The 13,460-nt window shown below is 44.1% G+C and overlaps 1 protein-coding gene across 1 annotated transcript in view; it reads left to right on the top strand.

Moving 5' to 3' along the window:
• ELAPOR1 (endosome-lysosome associated apoptosis and autophagy regulator 1) overlaps positions 1-13,460 on the top strand; it is a 108,951-nt gene that overhangs the window by 20,359 nt on the left and 75,132 nt on the right. Inside the window, exons 2-3 of the mRNA XM_077481497.1 lie at positions 241-361; positions 8,426-8,600. Coding sequence (XP_077337623.1) covers positions 241-361; positions 8,426-8,600 — 296 coding nt within the window. The remainder of the gene's footprint in view (positions 1-240; positions 362-8,425; positions 8,601-13,460) is intronic.

Below are 13,460 nucleotides of genomic sequence, written 5' to 3'. Positions count from 1 at the left end.
CAATAGTCATACCAAATGTTTTTGGTATCATGTAGTCTCTCAATCCTTTTAAAGCTGAAAACAATCCTACTGTATATCCTTTTTTGTAGAAAGGGTCTGAAAAATGTACAAAATATTCTAATTGGAGGTTGCCTGACAGGAACTCGTGAAGGAGTATTACTATGGGAGGAATGTGTTCAGATCAGATGTGTGTGCATAATCCTGTGTAGGTGACAATTTGTTTTCTTTGTTACTTTGCAGTCAGAGTACCACTATGAATACACTGAATGTGACAGCAAAGGCACCAGATGGCGTGTGGCAGTGCCTCATACTCCGGGACTGTGTACAGGACTTCCAGATCCAGTCAAAGGAAAAGAATGCTGTAAGTGCATTTGACAGGGCTACCCCACATGCTTGTAACTTATTTGGTGCTCGTTCTTGTGAGTTCCGAAATAATATCCAGTGATTTGTTCTTAGTGGGCTTATTATAAAACCTTTTGGATTATAGACAAAATTTAAGAGACCCTATTTAGTTCAGTTATGCATGCATTAAAAATATAGAATTTTTTGTTAAATAGTACTGTAGCGGTACCCCCATAGGGGCTGGTGATTGGCTATATGCCCCACTGACTCTCCCGACTCTGCAGATCCTCTATTACCTGATGTTATCCATCAAAACCACACACAAGGTTACCAAATCACTTAAGTAAAATGGATGTGGAACATAAAACAATACGAATAAGCATAAACAATGAGTGACAATTGATAACTCTCAACTTCAACTTGAAACTCGTAACACCAATAATTATTGTGAGAGATGTATGCAGACAGGTACCCAGTGGAATAAATGTTCAATATTGCCAAACTCATATTAAACACCTTCCACTTGACACCTCAATGCACACACCAACCTGCAGTACATTACATTCACATAACCCAGAATAATGTGATGTATATCTGTATCTAATGCTCAAGAGCTCCCCCTAGACTACAATCCAATGTTCAGATTGTAAAGTGAAACCCTGATGCTTTGCAGAGGGTAACAAGACTTCCTTATCTTCAGTTATTTTTCAGCTATCCTGTTGATTTGAACTGCAGTTATTTGTAATTCAAGTGGGAGATATAAAGAAACAAACTGTAGAGTGATGGTTGTGCTGATGACTATTTCCTTAGTTGTAATGAAGAAACAACGCTCTAACTCATCCTCCTTTAACTGTAATAGTAATGCACTAATAATTGATCTGGGCAAGTGCCCGCTCACCACAATAGGCCTAGGTACTGTAGAACTCCCTCTGAACTTCTTTTCTGATATCTCAGTTTGATCGAAAGTTGGCGCCATCACTCTGCACCGTTCCTTCATATAACTGATGACTGGAATTCAGGAAACCTTCAGAAATCTTGGGTCCTCAGGTCCATCCACTTGCTGGTCCAGCCGGCAGGATAATCCCGTAATTTACATCTTTGGCCCCGGGCACCTTCATCCTGGGACAATACAGTGTCCCGGAATGAAACCGTCAATCTGGGAACAGGGGGCGGCCGAGCCGCCATAGTGCTGGCTCTGGCTCCGCCTCCACCTACTCCTGATAACTGGTTGCTATAGCCGCCTGGTGTCTGGCAACCAGTGATGTCACTGCCCAGCATTGAAAGCAGAGGAGGATTTAAATTCCTCCTCCTCCTCCATGCTAGGGCTGCTGGGAGTTACTGCTGGTTCTTTCACCTCCGCACTTGGCTCCAGTGACTGGCTTGCAGCTTGTGTGGGGTGTTTCTGTTCCCACATGCTGCGATTACCTTCCCCCTTCCCGCCCACCTCACACTGACACATGGACTGAAGTCCCCTCCCCCTTTTCCTCAGCTCGGATGTCACAGGCAGGAGAAGGAGGGGGGAGAATGGACACAGCACTCAACAGGAGGGGACGTGCTGATCTGAGGTTTGTACAGAATATTAAGGGCGGCACAGTGGTGTAGTGGTTAGCACTCTAGCCTAGCAGTAAAAAGGGTTGCTGGTTCAAATCTCAACCACGACACTACCTGCCTGAAGTTTGCATGTTCTTCCTGTGCCTGCATGGGTTTCCTCCGGGTACTCCGGTTTCCTCCCACACTCCAAAGACATGCAGGTAGGTTAATTGGCTTCTGTCCAAAATTGACCCTAGTATAGGAATGGGGACCTTGGATTGTGGGCTCCTTGAGGGTAGGGAACAATGTGAGTGTGTGATGTACAATGTACAGGGATAGGGACAATTGTAGACACTCACTCAGGTTGAACTGGATGGACTGGTGTCTTTATTCAACCTAACTAACTATGTTACTATGTTAATGCTTGGCACTTACAGGAGAAGGCGACACAGAGACAGGGGGCAAGTTGTTAAGAATACTTGCAGTAATTTTGGGGGATAAGAGCATGCTGTATGCTAGGGGGCACTTTAGGAGGGGAGAGAAATTGTGCTGGGGGGTCAGATTTTTTTATTCAACCCCCCTTCCAGCACAATTTCTCTCCCCTCCCAAAGTGTGCCCCCTAGCACATACATCATGCTCTTATCCCCCAAAATCACTGCAGGTATTCTTCTTTGACAACTTGCCCCCTTCTCCATCTTCAAAGAGAAACTGGCTGCTATGGAGGGGACAATTGTACCGTCTGGAATCCTGGGAACTTTGCTAGAAATTCTGGAGGAAGGGGGCACTCTAGAGGAGGATGTAAGGCACACTCCAGAGGATGTAAGGAGGCACCAAGGGGGCACCCCGGAGGATGTAAGGGGCCTCTGACTAAGTACCGCCAAAGTGCACCCTTACTCCCCCCCCCTTACAACCTCCAGCGTGCCCCCTTAGTGCCCCCTTACATCCTTCGGAGTGCCCCATCACCAAGGTGGTATAGCAGTGGCTGGCAGACTATCAGTAGGTGGTATTGCACTCCGCTTCCTCCTCTCTCCACTAACTACCCCGCCATACACTCTGCACTCCTCTCCTCTCCTGTACATATTACCCACCGCCATACACTCCTCTCCTGTACATATTACCCACCGCCATACACTCTGCACTATTTTCCTGTGCATATTACCCACCGCCATACACTCTGCACTCCTCTCCTGTGCATATTACCCACCGCCATACAGTCCTCACTCCTCTCCTTTACATACTACTGGCCACCATACACTCTGCATTCCCTATTTAACATTACCACATTCTGCACTATATGCACTATAAGTCATCTCAGACTCTCTTTAACAACACCCCATTTAAGCCAATGTTTATCGCAATTTAAGACATGTCCACTGTTCACCACAACCCGCTTTACGCGCCATGTTGTTTTTCTTGATGCCTAGAGCCCACTTTTGATCTTGCACACAGGCCCGCTGATTTCATACGCTCCTGGCCCAAAAATTTGCAAAAAAAATTTCAAAAATCATCTTTTTTTGGGGGGAGGTGGGGTGTGTGTCCCTGAATGGCAGTTTGGAAATGTGGTCAGCCTAACCACACCATCTGCATTAAATGGTCATCTGGCCCCTTTATTAACATATTAAACATTCATTAAAATGAACTCTTTTAAAAAAAAAAATCTCTCTCTCTCTATATCTATATCTATATAACTATATCTATATACAATCTCTCTGAGGCTCATGAAGGAGGGTATTCTACCACATCGGCTGCACCACCAGCACCTCTGAATCCTGGCCCCTAGCTGTGATCCCACCAGCTCAGGGACAAACTATTGCTATTGCAGCCCGATGACTGGTACCCCATTATTTCCAACCCGTCCCCATACCATATCCTGTTTACCTTCCACCATTCCAACCTTCACAAACCAGAGACCCCTGCCCATATCAACCTCAATACACAACAACCTTACATGCCATACAGCCAACAACCCGGGAGTGAGGGTGGGAAAAATGTACTGCCTGTGTCCTGTCTCCTACACTGCTGCCCCACAAGTGAGCTGACCCCTCCCTCTGCAGGAGTCAAAATTAACTACAGCCACACCTACCCCTCACCACTGACCATAACTCCCCCCCCCCCCCTTTTCAGCCGTAACCCACTTCCTAACAGGAAATTCCCTGTGCTACCTACCACAGCTGTCCCCCCAGTCATGCTGGCCCTCCACCCAGGTTCCCTTTAGCTGAGGGCCTGTTCTTTCCACGTGATAGTCTTCTGTAATCCCCCTACACAAAACCACTGAAAGTGACAGGGGTAACCCTGCACATGTCATGTTTGACTACATTACACAGTGTAGCGCTTGCTGACTGGAAGAGAGAACATGGACAGGACCCTAAACCTTCACTGTCCAGTCACAGTCCTGATCAAAAGTACAATGATATAAAAGAAGCCAGCACACGCTAATAAAGTTCTCCTAGATTACTCTTATTTAGAACTTATGTAACATTCTTTGGAGAGTCACTGACACAATTTGGCCTACAAAAAGGTCTTAGTCATGCCTATGCCACATGGTCCCTTTAAATACCTCTCCATACACACAGGGGTGAATGAGAATTACAATCTTTTATATGCATATGTTTTAATATAAACATGTAAAAAATGATCTTGGTAAAACATAAGATATGCAACACAAAACTGGCCAAATAGAATTGCATTTTTTTCTTTTGACATTCAATTATGCATTTAAAGGGATTGTAAAGACAGAAAGTGTTTTTCTTAATGCATTCTATGCATTAAGACAAAAAGCCTTCTGTGTGCCGCAGCCCCCCTGACACTTACCTGAGGTCCCTCTCTGTCCAGCGATGTCCACGAGTGTCTCAGCCATCCGAGATTCTCATGCTGATTGGCTGAGACACAGCAGCGGCACCATTGGTCCCGGCTTCTGTCTATAAAAGTCAGCTAGCCAATCAGGGGAGAGAGGGGGCGGGGCTCCGTGTCTGAATAAACACAGGGAGCGGTAACTCAATAGGTGCCCCCAGCTGGGGTGCTGCTTGCTGTGGGGGCACTGAAGTGGCTGGTTATACACAAGTCGATTTGATAAATTGACCTGTGCACAGCCAGGGTGCCCATACATGGATCCAAATTTGTCTGGTACCTGCTGAACCTACTGAATTTTGATCAGTCTATGGCTGGCTTTACAGTTTAATAATCATAGGGGATTGAGGGGGAAAAAGCCAGTAGTATACTGCTGTAGATACTAATTTAATAATATTAATAAACTTTATTTTATATAGTGCCTTTTAAAGGTAGCTTCTCAAAGTGCTTTGCAAGGAAAACACAAAATACACAGGATAAAATGAAGGCAAAAAAGGGCAACTGTGTGAAAGCTTGTCTAAAGAGAAAAGTTTTTAGATTTGATTTGAAGTTTAGATGACACTCTGATAAGGATGAGCGCCAGCATGTTCGCACAGCCCACGTGCAGAGCCTGCCAGGAAGTCGGCACTGCACTGTGCTAATCGCTGGCAGTGAGACATTGTCCCGATGCTCGGTTGTAGAGATCAGGAAATGTCTCACTGCCTGTGATTAGCGCAGCGCAGTGCTGCCTTCCTGGCAGGCTCTGCACGTGGGCTGTGTGACCACGCCTGAGCTCATCCTTACTCTCTGATGTTCTTTGGTAGTGAATTCCAGAGTTTTGGAGCATAGCAGGAGAAGGCTCTGTCTCTCTGAGTGCAGGTGGGTAGAGGGGACAAACAGAAGAGCAGAATTTGAGTAGCCAAAGTTACGAGGGTGTAGTAGGTTGATAAAAGTTCAGAGCAATGATGGGGTGTCAAGCCATGAAGAGCCTTTTAGGTGAGCAAGAAGTCTATGGAAAACCTGATGGGTAGCCAGTGCAAGGACTCTAAGGATAGGATCACTTGTACCAGACCTAGTCAGGATTCTAGCTACAAAATTTTTAACATATTGGAATCAATTAATGGTGGATTTAGGTACACCAGCCAGTAGAGCATTGTAGTTAAGTCAGTAGAGCACAAATATATGGATCAGCTTTTCAGCTACAGTGTATGATCGCATAGAACGCGGCCAAGCAATGTTTCTCAAGTGGAAAAAAGATGTTCTGACAACATTTTGTACATGTGGTTCAAAGATTAAATTTGGCATCAAATATCACCCTTAGATTTTTCAATTTAGACTGAAGCTCAAGTACAGTGCCATCTACAGATCAGCTATTAGGACTGGGCTTACATAATTGATGGGGGATGCCAATAAGCATGACTTTCGTCTTGTTAGTTTAACCGTTGCCGACCAGCCGCCATCGTTATATGGCAGCAGGTCAGCTCTCCTGCGCAAAACTGGGAACTGCCTTTGTAAGAAGGTAATTCCCTGTTCTGACAGGTGACCTGACAGGGATCTACTGTTCTCAGTGATCTCTGTCATGTTCCAGTAAGCCCATCCCCCCTACACTTAGAACACACCTAGGGAACACATTTAACCCCTTGATCGCCTCTAGTGTTAACCCCTTCCCTGCCACTGACATTTACACAGTAACCAGTGGCTATTTATAGCACTGATCACTGTATAACTGTCCATGGTCCCAAAAAAATGTCAAAAGTGTTCGACCTGTCTGCCACAATGTCACAGTCATGCTAAAAATCACAGCTCGCTGCCATTACTAGTAAAAAAAATACATAATATAAATGCCATAAATCTATTCCCTATTTTAGTAGAAGCATATATATCAGCCTAAACTGATGCATACTTTTTTTTTTTGGGATATGTATTATAGCAAAAAGTAAAAAAAAAGTAAAAAAAAAAGTAAAAGAAATTAAACATTTTTTTTTTTCAAAATTGTCGCTCTTTGTTTATAGCGCAAAAAATAAAAACTGCAGAGGTGATCAAATACCACCAAAAGAAATCTCTATTTGTGGGAGAAAAAAAGGACATCAATTTTGTTTGGATATAATGTCGCACGGCGGCGCAATTGTCAGTTAAAGCGACCCAGTGCCGTATCGCAAAAAATGGACTGGTCAATAAGGGGGAAAATCCTTCTGGGGGTGAAGTGGTTGATTAAAGGAAATTGTGGGCCATTTACTTTTAAGGTTTAGTGTGGTGTACTTGTAGGTTTAGTGTGGATGTACAGTATATCTGAGTGCCATCAGCATAGAAGGGATAATTGAGCTCATGTGATATACAGTAAGCAGTTGGTTAAGTGGAAACATGGAGTTGCTAAAAAGTAAGGGACCCAAGGTTGAGCCCTTAGTCAAAAGACAATAAAAGCATATAGATGATGCCAATAACAGAAGAAATCCAATGGTATGGATTTTCTGAGGTTGCAGAAAGGAACCAGGTTACTTTCAACATTTCCATTATTCTGGATCCTGGAATCTGCTATCAGGGTTCTGATTACATTGTAGCGTGGAAATCAGGAGCTATACATGACTCAACACTTTTACAGACCTCTGTTTAAATCCCTGATGTCCCTGGCATAGCTTGAACAGTTGACTGCAGGATATGCCTAGTGTCCAGTTTATGTATGACCAAAGAAGACTCGATTGATTTACTAAAACTGGAGAGTGCAAAATCTGGTGCAGTTGTGCATGGGAGCCAATCAGCTTCTAACTTCAGCTTGTTTCGTTAAGCGTTGACAAAATAACTGGAAGCTGATTGGCTTCTATGCAGAGATGCACCAGATTTTGCACTCTCCTGTTTTAGCAAATCAACCCCATATTATCTGCCTTGTAGTTCCATCAAGTGCATTGTGTGGATTATTTTCTGGTCTGGTGAGCACTTATCCATTTTTAACCATTCCCCAGTCATTAATCTAAGCAGAGAAATTATCATTTATGTAATGGATTTATATGATTACATATAGTCACTGGGCTATTATAACTTAGATTAAAAGGAGAAATGCCATATTACCACATTAAAAAAATGTAGTAGGAACATACAACAAAGATCTGACTGGAGATTTGCATGTGGGTGGGGGGCAGCTCACTTGCACATGGCCGTCACATACAGGTGGACCCTGTCCCAGAAAATGCATTTTACTGGGCTGCACCAACTGTACAGCCCATCAAAAAACTGTCCCATGTACAGATGGTGGCCAGAGGCCTACAATTCCCACCTTCCTAGCCCTGTATGATCAACCCCCCCCCCCCTCCCCAAGGAGTACTCACACAATTGGTCAAAGCACAACTTCCAGGTTTACACATTGAAACATTCCTCTCCTCTTACCTTCAAGGCATGGCTGTGAAAATAGGCACTTCTCTCTAAGTATTTGCACGGAGGCCATATCTTGCAATAAACTTCTTTACTGTTTTTTTCCATATAATGGCATAGGATAGTAGCTGTCCGAATATTGGCTGAGGTATTAAATGATTATTTTATCCTTTTTTGGAGGTGCTTGTACCTCCTGGAGGGAATGTGGGGGGGGACCCCTCTACAGCTCCTCCCCCAAATGTTCAAATATCCCTACAAATGTAAATATATATACACATACATACATACACTATGTGCTGAATAAAGCTTATTTTAATTTTGGGTATTGCCGTTTACAAATGAAACTGTTCCTTTTGTGACCTAGCTTTTTCCTGCTCTGCTGGGCAATACCTGGAAATGGCATCACAAGAATGTACGTCTTGTACAAAGGGAACATACTCTCTGGGTACTGGTGTGCGTTTTGATGAGTGGATGGAACTTCCACCTGGTTTCTACACAGTTTCCGACACTGTATATGGATCAACTGGCAATTGCACTACGTGAGTAATAACTTAGTCACAGCTATTGTTTATTTTATTTTGTCTTGTTGTTTTTATTTTTTTTTCCACATATTTGTCATGGTCATTGCCCAGTTTTGTAACACCACCTATAGGTAGCGGTAGCTTAGCGGTAGCTGGACTTTCAAGAGCAAAAAAGGGGTGAGCTTGAGTTTGTTTTGCTGTTTCCTACAATTCTATGTAATTCTATTTATGATCCAGTGCAAGAAAAGTGTCAATAATAAAATGGCTAACTGCCCATGTTAGTCAGGATATTTAATTTTCCACTGCACTGCAGAAATCATATTTAATAGGAGGATTCATTGTTATAACCCATACTTTTTTTATTTTTTATTTTTTCTTTTTTTTTCTTTTCATGTATGAAAGAGTGTTTCTTTCTGCCACTAGCAGAACCAGTTTCCAGTTGTCATTTTTTAAGAGCAGAGTTAAATATGTGGAACAAAGAATTTGGATTTGTTAGTATATTTTTCATACCTAAACGTTTAGACCAGAGTATGAACCATGATGCACTACAGTTTTTAGACTGCCACTATTCTGGAGACTGTAAAACTCTGTAAGAAGCATTAAATAAGCCAGTATGGCTTAGCCAGAAGTGAGCTTTTAAATAAGACATATACACATACTATACAAATTTTTCATCAGTTGGGTAAAAAAACTGCAGTGAAGTAGTTGAAGTAAATTGCAAAATCACAGGCCCTAGAAGACATATTATTCATATATAGCATTGCTTTTCTAAACATGTTGAATGTGTTTGCTTGCTTTATCATACATACAATGCCATATCGTGGGGATGAAAATCATGCCTCAAAAAGTGCCAACACATTTTGCAAATTGTTATGTAAGCAATGAAACATGATGTCCCCATCATTGGTAGGTATGGGTCTACCCCTTGTTCTAGTGACCGATAACAATTAACTATTGTCTTGGCAGCATTGGTCACCCGGAGAAACTGAGAGTGGGTCTACCCAGTGGGGACAAAGACAGCAGTAACAATTTGACTGGTATTCTTTTCCTTCCCTACTTTATCCACAACGAAAAAAGTTCTGGCTGTATGGCTTATTGATGGCTAGTTTGTGATAGTTTTGTACATGCTCTAAGACTTGGTTTACATACGTCTAACTGTGGTTTCATTGCAATCTTCTTTAAAAGGAATTCAGTGTGGTTTTTGTTCAGCGGCTCGGGTACAATTCAGATGTGAACTTTTACTTGAAATCGCACCTGAACCGGACTGAAAAATGTACTTAAAAAAATAAATAAACGGCCTGGACATATGTTAACCAGCTCTATAGAAAAACGGTTTGGTTCACATTTATTGGATCAAGGTGTCGGTGCTGTCTATGTGAATATACTGTAAATAATTAGGTATTTTCCAGGCACTCATTCGAGCAAAAGAATTGACTTGGAAAAGCTACAAAATGTCTTCAATGTTACAGAATAAGTTCAGTTGTAAGTGACTACTACTACATAGAGGCATAACTTGAAACTTCAGGGCCCCGGTGCAAGAAACCATGAAGAGCCCCCACCAGGGGTGTTGCTAGGTCTACAAAAGGTCTCGGGCTAGAGCCCATAGCAGCGAAGTAAAGAAAGTCATACACTTGGGCAGGCATACACATGGATATAATATACGTGTGTATATGTATTTATAAAATATATATAATAAAAATATATATTTTAATATCGTTGCATATCTCAGTGTGGAGCCCCCCTCATTACATCAGGGTCCTCAGAGAGTGTCCCTACTTACATTAGGATCCCAAAAGCCCCCCTCATTACATCAGGGTCCCCGGAGAGCCCCCCTTACATCGGCGGGTCCCCGGAGAGCCCCCCTTACATCGGCGGGTCCCCGGAGAGCCCCTTCCTTACATGGGGGTTCCCGGAGAGCCCCTTCCTTGCATCAGGGTCCCCAGAGAGAGCCCCCCTTACATCAGGGTCCCCAGAGAGAGCCCCCCTCCTTACATCAGGGACCCCAGAGCGAGCCCCCCTCCTTGCATCAGGGACCCCAGAGAGAGCCTCTCCTTCAGGGTCCCCAGACAGCCACCTCCCCTCCCTCCAGAGGTTCCCCTGTACCTAGGAGGCGGCGATTGGCAGCTCTATGGTGTTCACGGGCTGTGGGATCTCCCTGGGGCTAGTAGTTCTCCTCTCAAATGTATACAGTGGAGAGGGGAGGGGCCTCTGACCTGAGCATGTAACGGCAAGAGTGTAGAAGCAGAGCGACACACTGAAGAGTGAAGCCGATACATGCTTGGATCAGAGGCCCCTCCCCTCTCCACTGTATACATTCGGAGAGAGAACTACTAGCCCCAGGAAGATCCTGTGGCTCGCGGGCACCATACAGCTGCCGATTGTCGCCTCCCACCTCCCCCACTGCATACAAAAACTGACAGCCTGAGATGCTGGGTCTTGGGGGGGGGGGGGGGGCACAGCGGCAGAACGGCAGGGCCTAGTCGCAAGTGAAACTGCTATGGCCCTGAACATTCCACCACTGCTACTAGATATACCATAACTGGATAAATGAGATGTATGTATTCTGCTAAGCCTATTATTTTTTTTGCTTTGCAGTACATTATGTATTTAAATATTGTATGGATTTGATGCATGGCACCAGGCTGGAATCTAATATCTGTATCAACTGTACATAGGAGACCTATATAAAAAAAAAAATGTCTTACACGCTGCAGGAGGAATTTCATCTACCCAAGCAAAAATGTTCCAATATTTATAAAGAACACATACACTTGTGGTACATTGTAGCTATATCCTGGCCCTCTACCCCTTTGGTGGACAAAATAGCAGCTATCTCCAATACAGAAAGGTTTATTTCTTATATTTATCAGGCTTTACACAAGAACTTAATCAGAAATGCCATTTTGCCTGGCAGGGAGGGATGGGTGCATGATCTTGGGAGTGTATTGGAAGAGACCTGGGACAGGGCTTTAGAAAATATTCTCATAATGTCACCCATCGCCTACACTAGACATCACTAAAAGGTGGACCATGGTACGGATCTGAGTTAAAAGCCCATCCAGACCACTGCAGCTCCACCATTTAGCAGCCGTTCTGCTTGGTGGCCGTCACAGCCACTGCTCTCCTTCTCACAGAGCTATGGGAGAAAAGCAAGGTGCGCCACTAAGTTGCAGCAGAAGATGCAACGAATGGTATATTTAATTAAAATCAACCAAATGGCTACTTAAACATCTATAAAGATCAATAGGCATGGGGAGGAGGGAGAGATACACAGTGCCAACTAAGTGTAGCATTAAACCAACTTTTATTCCACTAAAAGAATGTTACTGACAAAGTGAGTAGAGTGAAAGGCATTAAGACACTGTGCAAGAGTCTAGGCTTATCATCAATCTGAATTAGGATCCGCCAGCGGGAACCAATCAGGCCAGTAGATGCAGAGCACTGGTGTGTTCTACTTCCTGGTGGCGATGGAATGCACAACGGGGCGGACGTGATTTCATCAGCCAGAAATGATGGCCACGTCACCTCCCACATCTTGCATCATTTCCGGCTGATGATTGAAGCGCCAACACCAGGTGTTTGGAGTAAAGTGGGCCAGTCTGGATGAAGTCCAGGGCTAAAATTTTTGTCCCAGTCCAGCCCTGTAGGCCTCTGGTCCACGCTCTGTGTGAATCTCTATATAGACTGTTTAGATCAATAACCATTTAGATCTGACGAAGAAGAGGATGCTTTGAAACGTTATTTCCATATTCTGACGTCACTTCTGATGGGACTCCAAGTGTGTTCCATGCTGGTTTCCGAGATGAAGAGATAGATGCCCGACCAGTTGTTCTTCTCCTCTCCTGTTCACATCTACACACTATCATCCACCGGTGACCCACTGAGTGAACACAGCATTATATTGTTGTATACCTATTGATCTTTATAAGTGTGAGTAGCCATTTGGCTGATTTTTAATTATATATACCATTTGTTGCATCTTCTGCTGCACTTAGCTTTTGGCGCACCTTGCTTTTCTCCCATTGTTCTTCCAGAGACCGCTTCGCTCTCAAGGGAGCTGCCACTAATGCTGCATACGTATACTTCCTGGACTTTATACACCTTTAGCTGTTTTATCAGTGTGTTTTGGTACCCTATCGTGCGCAATGCTGTTTTTGTCTTGTGATTCTCACAGAGCTGACAGCAGTAGACAGGGCAGCTCCAGATAGAGGGCGGGCTGCCAAGTCAACAAGCAGGTGTTTGGTTGCTAGGACCGCCCTGTATCAGTGGCATAGCGTGGGTTGTCAGCACCCAGGGCAAGGCAAGTAATTAGCGCCCCCTAACCTGCGGACTTTTAGCACTCCCTTCCCTTCCTACAATAGTACTGACCAGCCTGATTCGTACACTGATCACTACACTAACCTACCTGATTCCTACACTGACCTACCTGACCACTACACTGACTAACCGATTCCTATTCTGGCATACCCAATTCCTACACTGACCTTCTGTCCACTACACTACCCTAACCACTACATTACACTGACCACTACCCACTACACTACACTGACCACTACACTATACTGTGCTGACCACTACACTACACTGACCACTACACTAACACTACACTGTACTAACCACTACCCACTACTCTACACTACACTACACTGTCCACTGCACTGACCACTACATTACCCACTACACTGCAATGACCTAACTATAGTATTTCTATACAGACCACTACACGGCGTGACTCTAACTGCTTGTTTACTCTCTCTGGCTGGCTGCTTCTTCTCCCCAGACCATGTTCACTCTCCCCAGGCCAGCAACATGACTCATCTTTCACGAGGGAGTCTCACCTGCTTTTTGTCTTCCATCCTTGATCGATCTACTCTGCCA

Source organism: Lithobates pipiens, unplaced genomic scaffold (genome assembly GCF_037356315.1).
Source record: "Lithobates pipiens isolate NorthernLeopardFrog02 unplaced genomic scaffold, aLitPip1_a1.2 Scaffold_16, whole genome shotgun sequence".
Classification (NCBI taxonomy): domain Eukaryota; kingdom Metazoa; phylum Chordata; class Amphibia; order Anura; family Ranidae; genus Lithobates; species Lithobates pipiens.
The sequence above is the reverse complement of the archived record's forward strand: the minus strand, read 5'-3'. Positions and strand labels throughout refer to the sequence as shown.